This window comes from Carcharodon carcharias, chromosome 14 (genome assembly GCF_017639515.1).
Source record: "Carcharodon carcharias isolate sCarCar2 chromosome 14, sCarCar2.pri, whole genome shotgun sequence".
In the NCBI taxonomy this organism is placed as follows: domain Eukaryota; kingdom Metazoa; phylum Chordata; class Chondrichthyes; order Lamniformes; family Lamnidae; genus Carcharodon; species Carcharodon carcharias.
In genome coordinates this window covers 138,055,920-138,076,284 of record NC_054480.1, presented here as the reverse complement: position 1 = coordinate 138,076,284, position 20,365 = coordinate 138,055,920, and the positions used below count along the sequence as shown (strand labels likewise).

The window sequence follows — 20,365 nt, the reverse complement described above, 5'->3', positions numbered from 1 at the left end:
CAATGGATTTTACAGTGAGAATCAGTCATTGGGTCACTGTCATTATGGCACAGAAGGATGTCATTCAGCCCATACCGCCTCTCTGTAGAGCAATTCATTAGTTCTATTCACCCAGCTCTATCTCCATAGCCCTGCAAGTTTATTTCCCTCATGTGCCCATCCTTCCTTTTGAAATCATTTGTCTCTGTTTCCACCAACCTTATAGGCAAAGTTCCAAGTCATTTTCACATGCTGTATAAAGTTCTTCTCGCATCACCCCAGCAATCCTTGCCAAAACCTTAAATCTGTGTCCCCTAGTCCTAGTACCATCAGCTCCAAGGAGAATGAACCCAGCTTTGCAACCTAACCTTGTAGTTAAAATCCCTTATTCCTGGAACTATTCCGGTAAATTTCCTCTACACCCCCCACTTCCCCCTGTGACTTTCACATCCTTCCTAAAGTGTGGTGGGCAGAAACAGACAATACTCTAGTTGTGGCCTAACCAAAGCTTTATATGGGTTCAGCATAAATGCCCTGGATTTGTATTCAATACGTCTTTTTATGAAGCACAAGATCCCATTTGCTTTGCCAACTACTCCTTAATAAATCCTATCACTTTCAAAGATCGATGTACATAATCTTCCAGACCCCTGTCCACTCTTTGGAAATATGCCATTAAGACTATGTCACCTCTCCCTACCCTTCAGCCAAAATGCATCACGTTACACTTCTCTGTACTAAATTCCATCTGCCACATCTGCCCATTCTACTAGCCCAGTCAATTGTTATCAGCCATACCTCAAGTTTGGTATCATGCTGGATCAGTGTCATAACAGGCACACAATTTCTAGGGATGCCAAAGCTGCATGCCATTTTTGCCACTCTGGATGTTAAATCCAAACATGTCCAGTTTAAATAGTTGTTTGGTTGCAGCATGTGTCCTAGAATTCTTGTAAAAAAATAGTAATATAAACACAAGTGTGGTTTAGCAATTTCTCAATAGACCTGTGTGTAAAAAAACAAGCTGAACTTCACATCAACTCATTGGTCGCAGATGTGATCCACACAAAGACTGCAAACATTGCACCCACAGAGCAGCATAATCACTGACAGAAACATCCTTTTCTCTATGTTTAACTATGTGATTTTTCAGAATCTTGAAAGTGTTGTCAATTTTACGCCTTAATAACACCAAGTGCCAACAGTTTTGCCATTATTAGAGTCACAAATTCTGGATCAATATGTTAGACTGGGGATTCATTATTTTCTCTTAAAGTGGTCCTGTGAAGCACCTTGGGATGTTTTAATATGTTAAAGGTGCTATATAAATAGAGCTTGTTACATTAGATAATTTCTAGTTTATGGAAATGGATGCATCAACAATTAATAAATACAAATAGGAGAAGAAATGTAACAAAGGACTAAACAGCACAAAAAGGTTTACTTGTATCTAAAATGAAACAGTACTCTGGTCCAAAAGGTAAAGAGACAAAAATTGGATACCAGAGAATGAAGATTACGTCCAACAGATGAATTAAATTTTCCTCTTCATTCACTTCACCTTGCACATCATTTGTAAAATAGACTGCTGCATTCTTAATGAGGTTCAGGCTTGTGATGAAAGAAGTAATGTTAAGTATAGTTCTGAGGAAATTTTCCATAGCTCGACAGATTAGTTGTCCACGTTATAAGTTGTTAACACACTCACACTCAGGTGTCAGTACTTTTGAAGATAACCTTTGAGATGCTGAGAAAGCAATGCTGCACTCAGTGAAGTGATTGTTTAGCACTGACCGTGGTTGCTAGTTTCAGACATGGGCTTCTCCCAGTCTTCAGAAACCAAAACTATGATCAAGTAGGCAGATCAGAAAATCTTAGCTGAGCTTCAGTTTCTTATGTGAGAATGGATTTTAAAAAAAAATATTTTTGGAGAATATTGTGGTATCCGGTGAAGAAGTCTGTGTGTAAATGATTTAATTAAGCTGGGGAAAGATTACTAGGTTGCCTGGGAGGTTTAAGACATGAAAGGATTGGGGCGTTAGGTTTGTGCATTTGTAATGAAATATTATAAGGGGTTTGAGATACAAGTAAATAGGTTGTATCTAACATTAGCATTTTTTAGATGAGTTGAGAGTTTGTTCAAATATCAAAAGGAAGCCAGAGGTACCAAGAAACATTTCTGCATTTTACAGTTCTATGGGTAACAGAAGGGGGTATATTACATTTTTTTGACCTGAAAGTAGAGACAAAATAGAAACATGGAAGATTTTATATTTGTAAGGATTTGAGTTTCAAGGAGGTGTGAGAACAATGGAACCTGAAATGAAAGGGGTAAAGGGTATTTGAGTTACTGTGGAGAGCTCAGGTGTTGGCTGTTTGAGGAAGATCCCTGGAAACAGCTCTAGGCTGAGAGAAGATGCGGTTTGAATCAGCCATCCAGTCGAACCAGAAAAGTCTTGGACTGCAAAAAGCAGTCTTGTTCTGAAGTCTTGGATTTCCACAGCAGAGTGGAAGAGAGTTTAAGAGGTCATGTGGTATGCCTTTATTAAGGCTACAGCAGTTTGCCTTGGATAATATTACTGGATTTTTATAGTTAAACATATGTAAGGGACTGTTGCCTGGTAAGTGTTTATTTGTGGATCTGACCAAGTAGGAAGTCTTTTTGGGGAATGTTTTATAAGACTGATTTTAACTAATCTTGTGTGCTTAAATTCTCTTTTCTTTTTATTAATAAAGCTTTTACTTTTGATTTTTAAAATCCCAAAAGTGTTACTGGGCTTCTTGCTGTTGAGCTCAGTACTTTTTCTTCTAATTTTCAGAGTACAAAAAAAAGGGTACGGCCCACAAGCCAAGTTTCCCTTTGGGACTTGGTTTGCTCAGCAGTTAACATCTGCTGTGGTCATAACATTGTACAGCTCTGAACACTGAACTCAGCTACTAATAACAAGCTGCATAATTTAGTAAATCAACCAATTAATCGACATAGCATTATGGCACATTGTTTATGCAGATAATGAAACAGAGGCTATTATTAACAGGAACATGTTAATAATGCAGGAGAGATTCAAATCCAAGTCCCAGAAATGGCATGGCAATGTGGCCAACCCAGAGTTATCCAGGTCACATATTTATGCATTTTTAATAAGATCTCAACTACCACGTTACTATTCGCTTCATCTGAATTGGGAAAAAGGGTGTTCTATGAAATTGAAAAAAAAATTACAGATTAAATTGATAAAATCAAAAGAATTTTTATTGATGTGAATTCTGACATCGGTATCGCATATTGGTGAGGCGGTGTGGCAACATGAAAAAGTTATCAAGTTTCATTGTAAAGAATTATTATACTTCAGCAGTACAGAGCACAAACAAGTTAGTGCATTACACTTAACACGACCAAACATTAGTACAGTGTGATGATTCAATGCTATAAACTAACCCCCATCTTTACAAAATGGTTCAATTCAAATCAAATCAGATAAATTTCTAAAGGTTTCTCACTCGAGGATTTCAATACAAGTATAACTGACAATGATCATATTGTGCCTATCAAATTTAAAGAAAATCAATTACGAAACACAAAATTAACAATGTCGCTAGAGCAAAATTATTTCAAACACCGATCAAAGTTGACCCTTCAGAGGAACACGTTTTGAAGGTTAAAAAGGTGGAAACCATAAGCAATAAAATGACCACCATATTAATTGGGCCTTTTCTTTCCTGGACAAAAGGACAACAAAAATATTGCCAATCCAAGCTCCATCAATATTACCACTAACAGAACGGTAGCAACACACTCTGCCATAAATATATTCAGCTGCAGTCTACTGGGGATTGCAGTTTATAAGACAATAAAATAGTTTACTCTTAAGATAACAGACTATACACAATCTTACCAGTAATACAAGGAGGGGCAGATGACAATAATTTTAAGCTCAAAGATGAAAAGCATTTGCAAATAACTCAAGTATGTTTAACATTTTAGAGCCTCCATTACTGAGTGATTTCTCAACAGGAAACCAGAGAGCTGCAAAGTGACCACAAAACAGGTGATCCAATATAGATTGCTAGATTCGGGCAAGGCACACCTGGAAGGCTGTGGTTCAAGTCCAAGGTGGCAGAAGTCCAGCTTATAATGGGGCCTGGAGGAACAATCTTGCATGTTCTGGTCCTAGAAAAGTACATTTTTCACCTTTGACAGCCTTAAGTTCTTGGCTGAGGGATTTTTCTGAGCAACCAATGTCAATGGCATTTGAGCTCTATTTACACAAAAGGGCCTTGTTTTATGCATATTCACAAGGCATCTGCCCAATTCAAGCAATCTCCTCAGCTGACCACAAAACCAGTGGCAGTGGGGCTTAAAACTTTAACTTCCATTCTGCCCAGTTTCCCGGCAGAGGGAAATAATACTCCTCATCTTGTTTCTCTATCAAATGTAAAGATAAAGTTGTGGACTAGAGTGTTACCCGGTCATTTTGAATGGTAATGGAAGACTCCTGCAATCACTGCATTTAAATACCAAAGTAACATTTTCTTAGTAATGTATCAGTATAATGGTGGGAACAACTTGAATACATTACAGCGATTCACCAGCATCATACTACGTACTGCAGAAGCCAATGCCACTCTAAACATGCAGAACTGAGACAGCACACCCATTGGTCTACATCTGAGAAATTGGAGGATGAAGCATTTGCATTCACAAATTCCAGCCGTGTGAAAATAATTATGATAATCTGTAGTTTATAACAGAATGACATATTAGCTATCATTTATACGTAATAGAACACAAATTGATTTCAGTCTAACTAAGAAAAAGAAAATCTTTACCAGGAGCATTTTAGTCCAGTTTATACAGGTGAGATAGGCCTAGAAAATATATATATACGGTCTCTTTAACCAATTGACTGCTAGTACCAATGGCATTATACAGTGGGTTGAAAGGCACCAGCAGTTAAATTATTAAGTTTTATCTTTTTCTGTAGAGATCTGAATGCTTTAGGATCTGAATAGATCAAATACTTTAATTGTGTTGAAGATGGCATTGTCCATACCAACTACAAAATCAGTCCATTCTTGCTTAAACTTGTATAGGCCTCCTCCTGGGGGAACAAAAGACGTTTCAGTTTTTTTAGTTATCTTGACTAAACTGCTTTCATCATTAACAAAATACTGCAGATGCCAGTATTAAAACAAAGTGCTAGAAATATCAGCAGGTCAGGTCACTGTTGCTCAGATTTTTGGGGCTACAGAAAACCAATTTCTGCTCTTTGGTTTCTGTATTAAACTGGAATTCACCTGAAGAAAAGTGGAATTAAAGGTGGATGATAACTTGTGATGGCATAACTTATCACGGAAACTGCAGGCCTATATATAATGTTCAACAGGATAAAATCTTGCTCTTACCTCATTTGAGATTCTCACTCGTGCTTTGAGCAACCAGCCCAAGTGGTTTATGTATTTTATTTACAAAAATGAACAAAATTTGATCTTGGCACCCAGCAGCTCAATATAAATATATAAATATAAATATAAATATAAATATAAATTTTTGGGTCAGCAAGCAGGGGTGGGGCTCGCTCACCGACGTTGGGGGGTGGGGCGTCCCGACATCACTGTGCGTCAGTTAGATTTTCAGTTCGGTTGCACGCCCGCCGAACTGTCAAGGGCCCATTAAAGCCATTAAGAAATTAATTAAAGTAGATAAGAATGCTGCCCGTCCTAACTTAAGGTTGGGGGGGGGGGGCAGGCGAAGAGCTCCGGCAGCCTTCTCATTTATCATGAAACCTTATCCAAGGGTGGGATGAGGTTTCATAAAGGGTGTAATAATTAAATTAAAAATTTTCAGACATTTGACAAGCGTGTCCCAGCTCATGTGATGCTGTCACGAGGGGACATGTCTAAATAATTTTTCTCTGTCTTTGATAAAAACTTTCATTCCGAACTTAATCTCCCTGAGGCAGCTTTGTCCCTTAGGCAGAATCCTGCGTCCTTTTGTGTGCATGTGAGGAAGTGCAGACCCCGACTCAGGGAATCCTCCCCCCTCACACAGGGAGCGCTCAGCGCTTTCGCACACGGGGCAGGCCTTAATTGGCCCGCCCATGTAAAATGGCACTGATCGGGTTTGTGCTCACCCCCGCACAACCCCCACCCCCCCAACGGGAGGAAATTTCTGCCCATTGTGTCATGGTTACTAAAAAAAAACACAATATGATAACTTTATAATATGCAGCATTGACTCAATGAAGTGCTATATCATGGAACTTTCATAACGTAGTGTTGAGTTAAAAAAGGTCTCTTTACATTTAAGTTTACAGACTCTTCAGCTCCAGCTACAGTCCATGGGAATTTTATCAACACAGCAAATGGAAAAAGCAATAAAAAGGTTACAAAAAAAGCCCTCCCGATGCCGGTCATGAAAGGCTTGCATTCATATAATACCTTACATGACCTTAGGATGTCCCAAGCTCTACACAGTCAATGATTATTTTTTGAAATGTAATCACTTGACTGTAAAAATGGCAGCAAGGCATATACGCAACAAATTGGGGCCAGATTCATGATTTTTAATTTGTATTACTGGTTTATTTAGCTGTCATTGTAAAGGGGTGATTTGTTAACTATGCATGTGAAGCGGTTGGCTAATGGAGCAAGGAGGTAAAATAGTCAACAAATTCCGACATGACACCATGCAGTTTTATTTTCGGGTGAGATATTAAACTGAGGCTCTGTCTGCTCTCAAATGGACACAAAATGTCCCATGACACTATTCTGAGGAGAAGGAGAGTTAACCCTGTCATCCTAGCCAATGTTTATTCCTCAATCAACATCACTAATATAGATTATCTGGTTATTATTACATTGCTGGCCATGTGCAAATTACTGCCACATTTCTTGAAAATGGTGACTACTCTTGGCTGTAAAATGCTTTCAGACTTCCTGCGTTCATGTAAGGCACTATATAAATGCCAAGTCTTCCCTTTTTCTATTTATATGGTGGTGTTCCCTTAAACGATTTCACCAAATACCAGTTTAGATCAGTAAGTGCTAATCTACATTTTTATGCCTGACATCCATGTAGCAAAAATGTTTAAGTATTGCTGAAAAAAGAGACATGTCAAAGATTTTCATCTTGCACTCATCAGAACACTTCACACGAATGCCAATATAAGGGGTAAACAACAATTTATACTATATGAGAAGGAAGTGCTAACTGGTTGGCAAGTGGACTCTGATTGGTAGAGGCCTTGCCATGGAGAATACTCCAATTGATGGTGATTGACAGTTAACTGCCAAACATTGTTTGAAATTTCAACCAGGCAGCTTGATCAAGGTATTGCCCTGAGGAATGAGTCACTTATTTTGTTTAGTTGAAAAAATGTTTAAAACAAAAAAAGGCGATAGCTTCAATTCTGCAATGGTATTTTATGATAGAATCAAGAGTTAACAATTACCATGCAAATTAAGGCAATGGTGAGAATGATTTAGCAACAGGAACTTTGTGAAACAGGAAATATTTCAAAACTCTTAAGCAAAAATTTAAGCATGTAATTAAAATATCTACTGACCTTTCCTGAAGGATAAAATTGAATCAGTTGGAGTTTCGCTGTCTGACATTTTTATCCTTATGATTCATGGATGCATTGCTTTTCCTATGGAGAAGGGATAAAATTGTTAAAATTCAGAAACTCAGGCTGCTTGCAATGGCTAATATACAAATTAATGTTTAAATATGAAATTGTTTGGGTAAACTTACAAGGGTGCAGATCCTTGTTCATCATCTGATTACCATGCAAACACAAAAAAGCAGACAATGTCAAGGTACATTAAAAATATTTCATGAATTTATAGGTGACATTTCATTTTGTCAACCTCTTAAAATAAAAGGCATAAACCTTTAGTTCACCTTTGTAACAAATGTTATTCTGTAATAAGTTATAGATTTTAGTGCCTCCATGAAAAGTTACAGATTTTAGTGCCAAGATAAAAGTACCTTAACACCACGAAGTGGCAGGTCATCACAACCAGTTTTCTGGTGTTACAACTACAGAATAATTTGCTAACCACGATCGCAATAAAAGCCCAATGTCATTACACTGTGGCATATCACATATTGAGATACACCACAACATTGAAACCTGATATGTAAACCATTTGTTTTGCCAGGTTTCCTAGGAATGACTGTGCAGAAGTTTTTTTTTTTAAAATTGTTTCAAGGGATCCACAGCAAACCAGAAGCAAAACTGCACCTTAATTTCAAAATGCACTGTTCGAGAAGTTACCTTCAGGCGTCAAACATGTTTACTGTGGTAACGGATGTATTCCCTAAAAACAGATGATTTCCCATAGGAGTTTGTTTTGCCACTTCGGCTATGATTTGTGGTTCTCAAACCTATTACCTTAAACCTGTAAGCAAAAAAGCAGCGATTTCTTACTCCTAAAATCAGCACTAAAGTAAGCAGAACTCTAAAAACGAGCACAAGAGTAGAGCTGCAGATCAGCAGCAACTTCGTTCTATCAGCAAACTGTTTAGCATTCCTCGTCCTAAATATGGGACAAGTTTAGGCTCAAGGCTTTGGAATTCTCCAAAAACCCTCAATCATGATATCCTGTAAAACAATATTTTTTGTTTCAACTACAATTTTAACACAGAAGGTTCTTTTTAAAACCAATTTCCAAATGAGATTTGGTTTGGAGACATTTTGAGAATGCCAAAACCTATTAAACATGAACTCGGATTAGGGGAGTGCACCTTGCGCCTAATCCCATTTGTTTCCATTTTAGCAGTACTGTAAATCGAAAACCGCTGTCACTGACCAAAATTGTTACACATAAAAGCTACGAAATAACTAAACATAAGGCTAGCAAAATATTGGTTCATAAAAGAATGTGGTTGGTCAAAATTGTTTTGAACCCATAGTAGCCAGAAATTATGTAAAATTATTTTATCAGACTCCTTTGACAAGGCACATAGAAATGGTTATCATTTGGGTGGGGGAATCAAAAACTACTACAAGTCAGGTCGTATTTACAGGGCTATGGGGAAAGAGCAGGGAAATGAGATTAATTGGATATCTTTACCAAAGAACAAGCACAGGCACAATGGGCTGAAGAACCTCCTTCTGTCCTGTACCATTCTATGATTCCATTATTACTTTTTCCTTCCAAAATTCCTGTGGAAATGGTAGCAGCAGCAATAGGTTATGCCAAACTTCCTCCCATCTCATCAAATTTTCCTGATCTTTCAGCAGCATTTTTATATTTATGATATGGTGCAATTATTTAGGTTATCAAGATTAGTAGTAATCACCTGAGTTAATATCATCTTGGTAGAATAACAAGTGATAAACATTATAAGAAGATCGAAGTCCTCCGAGGACATCCTAATTCAAAAAAAGGTAAATATTTGCTATCTGTAGGTCTTGGTACAATGTCCTGCATACTGAAAGATTAATGGGATGTGTTTAAATCACAAAACTTCTATAAAACACAGTATTATGTTCCATTTTGAACGTAGGTAAAAATAATGTAGGATGTAAAAGAATTTACAGGTATTCTTACGCTTGACATTGCAGCTTTGAATACTAATTTTATCTTCCATATTGTCCATTCAGGAATTGTTCTTCAATTTTAGAATGAAGTGTGCTGAGAAACAAACATGGCTAAACATACTAAATGGCTTTATGGCATTCTAGTGATAAAGGGTCTGTTGAACCAGCAACTTATTCGATTTACAGTAGCTTAATGCTAAACACATGAAAAGCACAGCTGTGCAGAGATGGCAGGAACCTGAATTCTGAGCGACTCAGGTAGTGAAGTATGTCGCTTCAGAACGACATGCATTTTATTCCACTTACCGCAGGATATGAACCAGCAGCAAATGAGAAAGAAAACATTTTTCATCAAGGAATAGCATTTTGCTTCAATTACGTAATGAGACACCTGAATGCAGCTGATCAGAAGCCTTAAAACATCAACGCTCCCAGATAGTTTTTAATGGTCACATCACCGCACACCATCTGTAACCAAATATCTTGGGGTGAAATTAGTCTTTGCCAGTAGCACAAAGATTCATCACCAACAACCAGCCCATTTTACACAGTGTCCAATTAACTTTTCTACTGAAGTTTGATGGAAATAAAGCAGAATGCTGTGGAAACAAAACAGCAGCCTAAGTAAAATGGGCTGTAGATGCACTGAGACTGTTTCACTCTTTTGGCTAAAGTCAATTTCACTACAGCCCCACATATCCTAAGTTGGCAGCGACTTACCGATTTGACTAAAGCAACGGTAGCAAGTCAAACTGAATGGCAATTATATTCTCATAACTCTTGTCGCATGCTGCTCAAGATTTAACTAAAACGGAGAAATATTGTTTGATGTTATAATATTACAAATGTTAAAAGGAACACATTCTCACTTGTCAGTTCTCTGTATTTTAGAACAACATGGAGCTTAGTCAAGACAGCCCATGCAGATAATTGTGCGTAAAATCCCCCCTTTAGTGGAATCATAAAGATGCAGATTATAGGCATCATATTTCAAGTGACTACATTTTAAAATTGGTAAAGCAGGTTAAGATTATTCTTCCTTATGGGAAATATTGATTTTTATTCAGCCTGAATGAACACTAATAACTGGGGGCAGTCAGGAGGTGGGGGGAATGGCATGGTAAATTTGGGGGAATTTTAAATCCCCATGATCCACAGGACTGTGATGGGGTGTTAAGGTTCTCAAGAGCGGGAAGCCCGAACCCATTCTGCTGCAACCATACCTATTTCCAGTTTAATCAGGTTGGGTGGGTGCGGGGGATGGGCTCAGGTGAGTAGTAAGTAACTCCAGAGTAAGGTCTGTAATTGGAAAATGATAATGAGGCTCCGTGCCTCAGTTTTTGACAGTTATTTTGATTTAATGGCCAAGGATAGCATTTCCCAAGGCTTACGAGATCCAGCAACTAAATGTGAGGACTGCTGCATGGAACAAGCAAGTGCTTTTCTAGCACATCTCGTGGGCCCGGAGGAGCAGGAGTGCTTCCCCCGGTCCCTACCCCCAAGTTAACCTGCCACGATTGGCTGACCCGCACCCTCACTCCTTGCTATCTCTCCTCCTCCATTCTCTCTCTTCCCGAGCTGCTGCCTTTCCCACCTGGCAGCCATCCAACCTCTCAATATGGTCAGTAGACAAGCATCAAATGGAGTACAACAGTACAAATGAGGTCTAGCTGTTAAATTCAGCAGCGACCCCTGTGTTTCCCCTATTCTGGGTTTCCTGGTAGCTGGCAGGAGCCCCCACATCCTCTCTGCAAATATTGGGACCATTTTATCCAGTTTCAGTAATTGAATACTCTGCAGATGGGCACCTGCAGTGACATGCCTTGTTTACAATTGCTAATCTAAACTTTCAGACAATAGAAATCCGACAACAGAAATAACACGCCATCCCACTGTAACTATGTACTAATTTGCAAAAAGTCTCTCTCTAAAACATATTACAATGCAACTATTTAACAATGAAAAATTTAATTGCCCATTTACAACGCATCAGAGGGTGCATTTACTATGAGGCTAGATATTGTGCAACTAGACAGGCAGGTGAAGTATGATCAGTCTATCCGCATCAAACTTTAACCAGCAACGGAAGACAAAAATAAAACTCTAACTCCCTATAAAAGATATAGTTACACCAGTTGAGTTTAAAATTAGGTTTCAAATTCAGTATTAGGAAAATACTTCATGGCATACACCTAAACACATACCTTTACTCTCACCTACTTAGTCAATAGAATACCAAACACAAGTCAGTCATTTGCATGTACAATAAATAGAATGGAGGATAAGAACTGATGATCCCTCTCAAGCAAACCAACTACACAATTAAAAAAAACAAATGCTGGAAATACACAATCCACCAGGCAGATTCTAAGAAAAGAAAATACAAATAAATGTTTAGTGTATCCTAGAGTCTGACAAAGGGTTATATCCAAATCATTAACTTTTCTTTTACCTTTAAGATTCTCACCAACTGGGTGCGCATGTCCAGCGCTTGCTTTTTATTTTAGTTTGGGTCACTGGTGAACAGACACATCCCATAGAACAGAATTTAACATTTTGATCCACTTAGTGACACAGCTCACATGCACATAATAAAAATGACAAACCCATTACTTAGTTCATTCAGGATTAAAATAGAGACAAAGAAGGCAACATTGAATTTGTTCATTACTGCTGAAGCTCATATGAAGCTTATTTTCATAGCAAATTCAAAACTTTGCGAGAAGAGTAATGCAAAAAATAACTACAGCCAGGATTTTCCGACCCCATTGTGGTGGGACCTGCCATGGGAAGTCCAATGACTTTTGGTGGGGCCGGACAATCCCGGCAGTGGGCAAGGACAGAAAATCCCACCCTATGATTTATAAACTGGCTTACAAGGGTAGCCTTATGACCACAATTTCATGACAATACGTACATTTCTTTTGAGAATAAATCAAGTTCTTCTGGAATTCCCTTCCTAAACTCTTCTGTCACCCCCCCTCAACCTTTAGGGAGCTCCTTAAAACCAACCTCTTTGATCAAGCTTATGGTCACCTACCCTTACACCTCATTCCTGGCTCATTTGTTTTTGCAATTACACATCCATGAAGAGTCTTGGACTGTTCTAAGACAGCTGTTGCTGTCTGCTCCATAGAAATACAAGGGCAATAACAATTTCTTCAGATTCTCCCAATCACCCACTGTAACTTCAGTGAAAGATCAAATCTTTGAGGTTGTTTCTTTCTAGGACTCTGATGAAGAAATAGAGTAGAGAGCTTGCTGCACTTCAGAGAGCCCCCAGGGAAATTTTACCCCAGAGTCCTCTTAATGTTCCACTTAACAGCTTTTTCATTTGCGTTAATAGAAACCTTTTCTTATTCATCTATTTATCATTTACAGTACTTTTTTGGTGACCTGTTTCTGCATTAACCTTTGCCCCTTCAGTTTCTGCAAAACCCTGTTTCAATTGTAGTGAGGTGACTTGTGATGATGCTGGGGAAAGTAACAAGTCTAGTTGGTCTGGTTCAGACCCCGGTCTCCTACAATGCCACAAATAATACAGGTACAGTGCCTCAAAACCGTGGGACTGAGTCCATGCCGGATTTAGGATCTTGCCAGCTTTTTTGAGAAAAAAATTGGAACCTTAACTCAATTAATAGGAGACACATGAAATCAAATCAATAAGTGGGGTTAAGGGTCACTCGAAGCACAGGAAAAGACCGGCGTGTGAAATCAATAATTAGTCCGGCATGTCGCCTTGCCAATACAGCAACTAGTTGAATTGTCCTGCCAAGGTATTTGACTCATTTAACAACAGTTAAAATTTCCGGTTTTTAGACAACTCTGGTTTTCGGATAGCTGGATTTGACACACAACCTGTGGGACATTTCATCTTTTTTGCTACTTTCCCCAGCATCATCACAAATCACCTCACTACAATTGAAACAGGGTATTGCAGAAACTGAAAGGGCAAAGGTTAATGCAGAAACAGGTCACCAAAAAAAGTACTATAAATGATAAATAGATGAATGAGGAAAGGTTTCTATTAACACAAATTTAAATGCAAGAAAACAAGTATAGAAATTTAAGAAAATATGTCTTATAAGATGATTTATTCATTCTAATCTATGATGCACATTTATTTGGTTGGCATTAGCAATTACTCTGCTGGGATTTGTTTTCCCAGGAATAAGAATATGTTTCATTTCATTTGATATTTTAATTTTAAGGTCAAAGGAAATGTGTCCAATTAAATGTAAATGACCTTTTTTTCTCCACACGTTTAAGCCCCAAAACAGAATTTATAAAACTGCATTGTTCACCTCCTTAATGGTCAAAGCATTGCAGGTTCATTCCCAGCATGTTCCATGCTTTACACAGATTACCAAATGGTGTTAAGAGATTATGACATTTGGGAAGAATGAGACAAGAGAAATTCAATGTAGGTTGAGGGACCTCTCCAAAAGCTTAACACAGTTACTCCAAGCATATCCTCAACATCAGCTCGTTTGGAAACTCAGTCCACAAAGGAGTTTGGGTACACTTCTCTTGGGTCAATTTTGGTTAAGATTAAGTTATTCTAATACTCTTGAACCTGCTAGTTAGCATTTGATCATACATACTGTAAGCGATTAAAAAGTCTGCCGTTAACTTACCATCTGAAATTTCATCAGGCTTTCTCCTTTTCTCATAAATGAAGATAATTGCAACGAGCACAATCACCTCTGCAACGATTCCCAAAAAGGGCCAGAGAGCAGCAAAACGGCCACGAACTCGAAGGTGAATAATCTCCGCTCTTGTACCAATCTCATTAGTTGCATTGCATGAGTAATCTCCTTGGTCGTCTTCAATATTCAGAGGATAGATGCGCAACTCTGTCTTATTTCCTGCAATCTTGATTTGAAATTTCTTTGTTCCATTGACAATTATCTAAATTGGAAACAAGTGTTCCCTTAAAATATTCATTTCAAATTCGCAAGCAGCAAAAGTACTCAAATATGCACAACTTTCTCAACTCTAATGAAGCATTTTCATGTGAATTAGGCATTCTTGATTCTCAAGTTTCCTTCATAAGTGGCTTTAATCTGCCATGTTCTCAACTGGTGGATACCCACTGCTCTTACATGTTAGTGCTCCAACATCTCCCTCATCTGGGTTTTGTTTGACGAGCAAACCAAAAATATTGATCAATTCAGACTGATGCTCAACAAAAAAATGATAATAGATGTAAAAAAACATATTTACACAAATTTCCCTTAATTATATGCTTAAAATGATATTTTACTCCCAGCTTTCACCCACTGGAAATCTCCATTATATTAAAAAAGTGCAATAGTGTGCTCATGAATCCAATTCTAACATTATAAACAAAGTTGTAAAGTGTGATCCCAAGACAAGAATCACAATAACAGAACGAATACTCAAACTTCTACGATGGCCGTACTTCAATCATGTTTGTCCCAACAGGAAGATAAAAGAGCTATCTTAATAGTTGATAAAAAAAACGTTCCATCCACTGGAAGGAAGTGCTGCGTTTCAAAGCAGAAAAAGCGATGGATAAAGGAGTAAATAACATTGGATGGGTGTGATCAAACTACAGGGATATCTTAGACATCCAGGAACAGTTATTTAATTAGGTCCTTGTTTACCTCATTACCGCCTTTAGTATTCCGGGACCACAACCAGCTCTCAACTGGTGGATACCCACTACTCTTGCATGTCAGGACTCCAACATCTCCTTCATTTCCATGTTCAGATTTCTTGTCGCTGCTCACACCAGGTGGAGCTAGGTTAAAAAAACAATTTACTTATTTTCAAATCAAGTCCAATTTTTCTTGATGGTACCAATAGTGACAGGTACTGTAACGCATTAAATTCCTAGATTCTTGAACTATTATTTCACAGTACTGTAATTCAAATTGCTTCAGTGCCAGAGAGAAATGTTAATTACTTGCTTTTCATTTCGGAATGTGTTTAGGTTCAATATATAAGAATAAAATAGAGAACACGTATCTACATGCTACTATGCAGCCATTGATCATGTGGACTTCCCCATTCTATTTTAAAAGTAAAATTCTATATCTTTGGTGCCTTCACCATCAGTTGCTTAAGAACTAGAGTTAGAATAGAAGAATGGGGGAAGATACTGAAGCCATCGGCTTGGCAGAAACTGCGTGATAGGGCAAGAACTTATCAGATCATTCCTCTATTATCATTTTGCCAGCTGAATAGGTGGCCAGAACAGCCATTAAAAATAGCATAGAGCTAATTTAGGTATTAGCTCCTATAACATCCAGTATACTCCCGATGCCATTTTGGGATGGATCTGTGCATGCCCCACCCAGCGTCAGCTGGCAGTCCAGCCAGAGAAGCCCAAAATTAAGTTTTTTAAAATTTATTTTTGTGAAGCCACATGTGCTTATTGGGCTCCACAAAACTAACCAGAGTCCTGCTACACTGCACTACCCAATGCCCCTGTAATTTACCATCTTTTGGGATGGAGAATGCCAGCCATTTCTGCTCATTTTCAACCCAAAGTCTACAGGACCTATTACGGAGGCCTAGCTGTTCAATATACTAGGGCCTGAAATTTTAGCTTGAGGGACGAACACGATCAGAGGGGCTGGAAGTGGATGAGAAATTTACTCCTCCTGCAATCGGCTCCCGATATCAACGTCACATAGGCTGGCCAATTAACTGCCAGCCAGCATGAAACACATGCTGAAAAAGGATCAGCCTGCCAGCAGGAAGGCAGCGGGAGTTGGGACCAGTAATGGTGTAGGCAGGAGTTTTAAGTGGAGCTCCCTGAAGGCTGGAAGTCTGTGTCCAAGAGCCTCAGGCAGCAGCTTTGAAAATCGAGCTGTTTGATTCATCACTTCAGTTATTGTGCTGTTTTTGTCTGCAGTATGTCAATCATACCCACAGCCCAAGCCAGGAGGAATGGGAATGCCCAGAGCCAATCTGCCACCCACGTTTCCAATGAGTGCCTGCGGGTTTTGCTGGTGGCAGTCAATGCCCAACAAGACATACTGCAGTTGTGAGACGGTAAGAGGAGGCCACTTCATGTGACAAAGGCAGCCTGGACAGAGATCGGGTCAGCGGGCATGATGTCATATGGTAGGACCTTGGGTAGGTGTCTTTGTGGGTGGCAGCAATTGTTGGTGGTCATGGGTGTGAAATACAGAGCATCAAGTGGCACATAATCCTGTGCCTTTGATAGACTATGGCTGGCATGTATGTCGGGGGGGGGGGGGCAGTGGTGGTGGTGGAAAGTAGGGATTTTCTGGCATCTAAAGAGGGTCTAATGAAAGCATTTTGTCCTTGTAAGAGAAAATGAGTCACAATGTGGAGTGAGGATGGACGAGTGGTGGGTCCCAAACTACCTTCTCTTGTCAGACGGAGGAGCAAGGAGATGGCCTGCAAACATGGAGCCAGATCCACTGGTCGCAGAGAGGCAGGGATCTTGAACAGTCTAGTGGACAGGGAAGAGATTGGTGGGGGGTATGAGAGATGTAGGCCAGTGGTTGTGAGACTGACATGTGAAATCTACTAATCCCCATTGCTCATCCATTCAGAAGTCTTTGCTTAGCCAGAAGTCCATTCTGAGAAGCAACCAGACTGCATGCGCTCTGACTTAGTAATACTGTTCAATACTGATATTTTTTTTCTTTCTCCCTCAGATGGAACATCATCACGACCCCAGAAGGACCCCAAGGAGCACCCCCCTTGACCTCAGAGCATGACCAGCTGTCAGATGCACCCGCATCATATCCTGCCTCTGTAACATGCACATCAGTGCAGATACAGACACATCACTGGGCATGTGTGTATCGGAGCAGATGGTTGTACACACTGGTGAAGACATGTCACAACCGCCTGAGGAGATGGCAGAGGCAGTGTGTCCCCAGGGCGCTAGCAGCTGGAGGATTGCTGGAGACAAGGACGATGCTAAGCCAGAGGCAGATGTGAGCCTCTGGAGTCATTCATCAAGCAGCAGATGCTGGATGTCCAGCGGGATGTGCGTGAAGACCTGGCAGAGATCCCTGAGGGTCTGTGCGCCATGGTCTCAGTGATGGAGGAGTCCATGTGGAGTGCGAACACTGCGTTGGCCCAGAGCTCAGAACCCACAGCTTCCTCCAGAAAGAGTTGTGACTCTCATGACAAGGCAGCTCCAGGAACTCGATCAGGATTTTCTGGGGTTGTTTTCAGACCTACAAGCCCACACATGGCAGTGACCTCAGCAGATCACTGCCAATGTGAGAGATGGGTGAGGCACTTAATAACTCGCTAGATCCCTGTCATTCTATGGTAAGCAGGGAGGTTCAAACCAACCTCACGCTGGCAGATGACCTGCAGCTCACATCGGGGGGCTCGTCTCAGGGCACTCTTGACGGCAGCAGCTCCTCCACTCCTCTGCTAATGACTGTCGAATCTTAGGAGACCACGATGACTGAGGAGTGCCCAGGCATGGCGCTGTATTCTCCCGCCCAGACGGGACATCCGAGTCAGCAGCCTGTCTCCAACCCAACTGCCAGTGAGGAGGCAGCACCAAGACATAGCACTCACAAGTGGAAATTTAAGTCACAATGATCACATAAGGACTCTCACAGGTGATTAATTTCTCCTGCATGTAAGGGTGCATGTATATCTTTGCCTTCAATATTAAAAAGTAAGATAATGTGCAATGGCCTTAGTGTGATTCATGCATTTGTTAGGGAAGAGAAGAGGCCTGGCAGTCATGTGTCATATATATGAAGGACTGAAAAGTCTATTTCAGAAGTTAAGACTTGAGTAAAGGGTAACAGGAGTGCCTCGTCAACACCGATCACTTAGGTGGCCTTTCCTTTGCCATCACCTTGACTCCTTGCTTTGGATTTTTAACAAAGTCCTCTGAATCAAAACCTCCCTGCCTCCTATAAGCATCCTCACATCGACATCTTCCCCCTCAGGCTCCTCCTCAGATTCAACACTTGAATCATCCTCTGCGGCCTCTGGAACAGCACTGCTGTCTTCTTTCTCCAATGTGTCCCCCCTTTTGAGAGCAAGATTGTTGTCTGCTACGCGCTGCACAACAATAAGGGCGACGCATTCAGGAGGATACTGCAGTCCAAGCAGGAAAACCTCATTTTGAGAAGGCCTGATGGTCTTCTCAATTATTGTCCCTGTGGAGACATGACTGTGGTTATAGCTCTCCTCAGCTACAGTCCTTGGGTGTCTTAGCGGCATCATCGGCCACCTTTTCTGCTACTCAAAATCAGAGTTAATTAGTCTTTAAATAGGTTTAGTTGGCTCTTCAATTGTCAGCGGGCACGGTTCAGATTTCCGCATGCACCTGCGACTGAAATATTGCGAGGTAATGCAACTGCGCTGGGACGCCCCCCCCCCCCCGACATCACTGTGCACCCACTCAGCCAGGGCAAAATTCTGGCCTAGGACACTGGCGGTAGAATTAGACGGGCTAACCATGAGGTGGTGAAATCTACTTCAATCTGTTACAAAGAGCAAACTCCATCAGGAATAGAATGAAGTCATAAACAAGCAGACTTCTCCTCTTACCATCACTTCCATTAAAATTATTTGCACACCTACTACAGCAGTTGGGTAGGTCTCAAACCTGTACTTTTATTTAGCCTATTCATACAACAATCAAGAATTGTATAAAAATTCTCTTACCTTTCACAAGGATGGAATTATTGACAGGAGGTGTAGTAAAATAACAGCAGCTGTACACCCCTGAATGTTTTGCATCAACAGCAGTCAGCCTGAAGAAAAAAAGTGCTACAGATGAAGGTATTGCATCTAAAGCACAAACAAATCTGGTATATACCAAGAACAATAATGAATTTTCTGGGTGAAATGCTTATGCAATTAAGGAGGCAACTCTATGTCAACATTTTCTAACAAAATCTAAAGCTGATTCTCTCGCCATCTGGGACAAGTTTCAACTAAAAACTTTCCTACATACCAGTTGTAACTAATGAAGCCTGTATGGCAAGTGACTACTCCATACACGAGATCTTATAACAGAAACAGAATTTCTAAGGCATCTTCTCGAGTGCAGTTTCATTGCATATTTCAAGAAATGTTGTTAAAGTAACGAAGATGTCAAGCAACACAATGAAGATATAAAAACAGAAAATGCTGGAAAAACTCAGCAGGTCTGACAGCATCTGTGGAGAGAGAAACAGAGTTAACCTAAGAGTCCTTATGACTCTTCTTCAGAACTAAAGAGAAGTAAGAAATGTGATGAAATTGATACTGTTTAAGGGGGGTGGAGCAGGTAAAGCAGGATAGAAGGTCAGCAATAGGTGGGGGCTAAGGAGAGACTGACAAAGATGCTATGGACACAAGACAAAGGGAGTGTTAATGGTAGCGGTATGAGCTAAAGAAGGTGCTAATAGTGGCATAAAGGTAAGAAAGCAGAATGTGTGAATAGCAGTACAAGGGTAAGCATTCTGTGAAATAACAACCTGGAAAAAGTAAAAGATTGCCCTTTCGGGTAGGTTGGGGGGAGGGGCAGTGGTTGGGGAAAAAGGTTAAAAAAGGGGATAAAACAATAAATAAATTATAAAGTAAATAAAAAATAAAAATAAATCTTAAAAAAGGGGTGAAGATAGAGGAGAGAGTTCATGGTCTGAAGTTATTGAACTGAATGTTAAGTCCTGAAGGCTGTAAAGTGCCTAATCGGAATATGAGTTGCTGTTCCTCCGGTTTACATTGGGCTTCACTGGAACATTGCAGCAGGCCAAGGACAGACATGTGGGCAAGACAGCAGGATGGTGTGTTGAAATGGCAAACGACAGGAAGGTCTGGCTCCTGCCTGCGGACAAACCGGAGGTGTTCCACAAATCAGT

The 20,365-nt window shown here is 40.0% G+C and overlaps 1 protein-coding gene across 1 annotated transcript in view; it reads right to left on the bottom strand.

Moving 5' to 3' along the window:
- Nucleotides 1-3,214: 3,214 nt before the first annotated feature.
- Nucleotides 3,215-20,365, bottom strand: part of bsg (basigin) — a 42,331-nt gene continuing 25,180 nt past the window's right edge. The window contains exons 3-8 of the mRNA XM_041204002.1: nt 19,185-19,273; nt 15,161-15,297; nt 14,168-14,441; nt 7,736-7,760; nt 7,548-7,631; nt 3,215-5,081 (exon numbers count right to left, since the gene is read on the bottom strand). Of these exons, the coding sequence (XP_041059936.1) occupies nt 7,571-7,631; nt 7,736-7,760; nt 14,168-14,441; nt 15,161-15,297; nt 19,185-19,273 (586 nt within the window). The 3' untranslated portion in view covers nt 3,215-5,081; nt 7,548-7,570. The remainder of the gene's footprint in view (nt 5,082-7,547; nt 7,632-7,735; nt 7,761-14,167; nt 14,442-15,160; nt 15,298-19,184; nt 19,274-20,365) is intronic.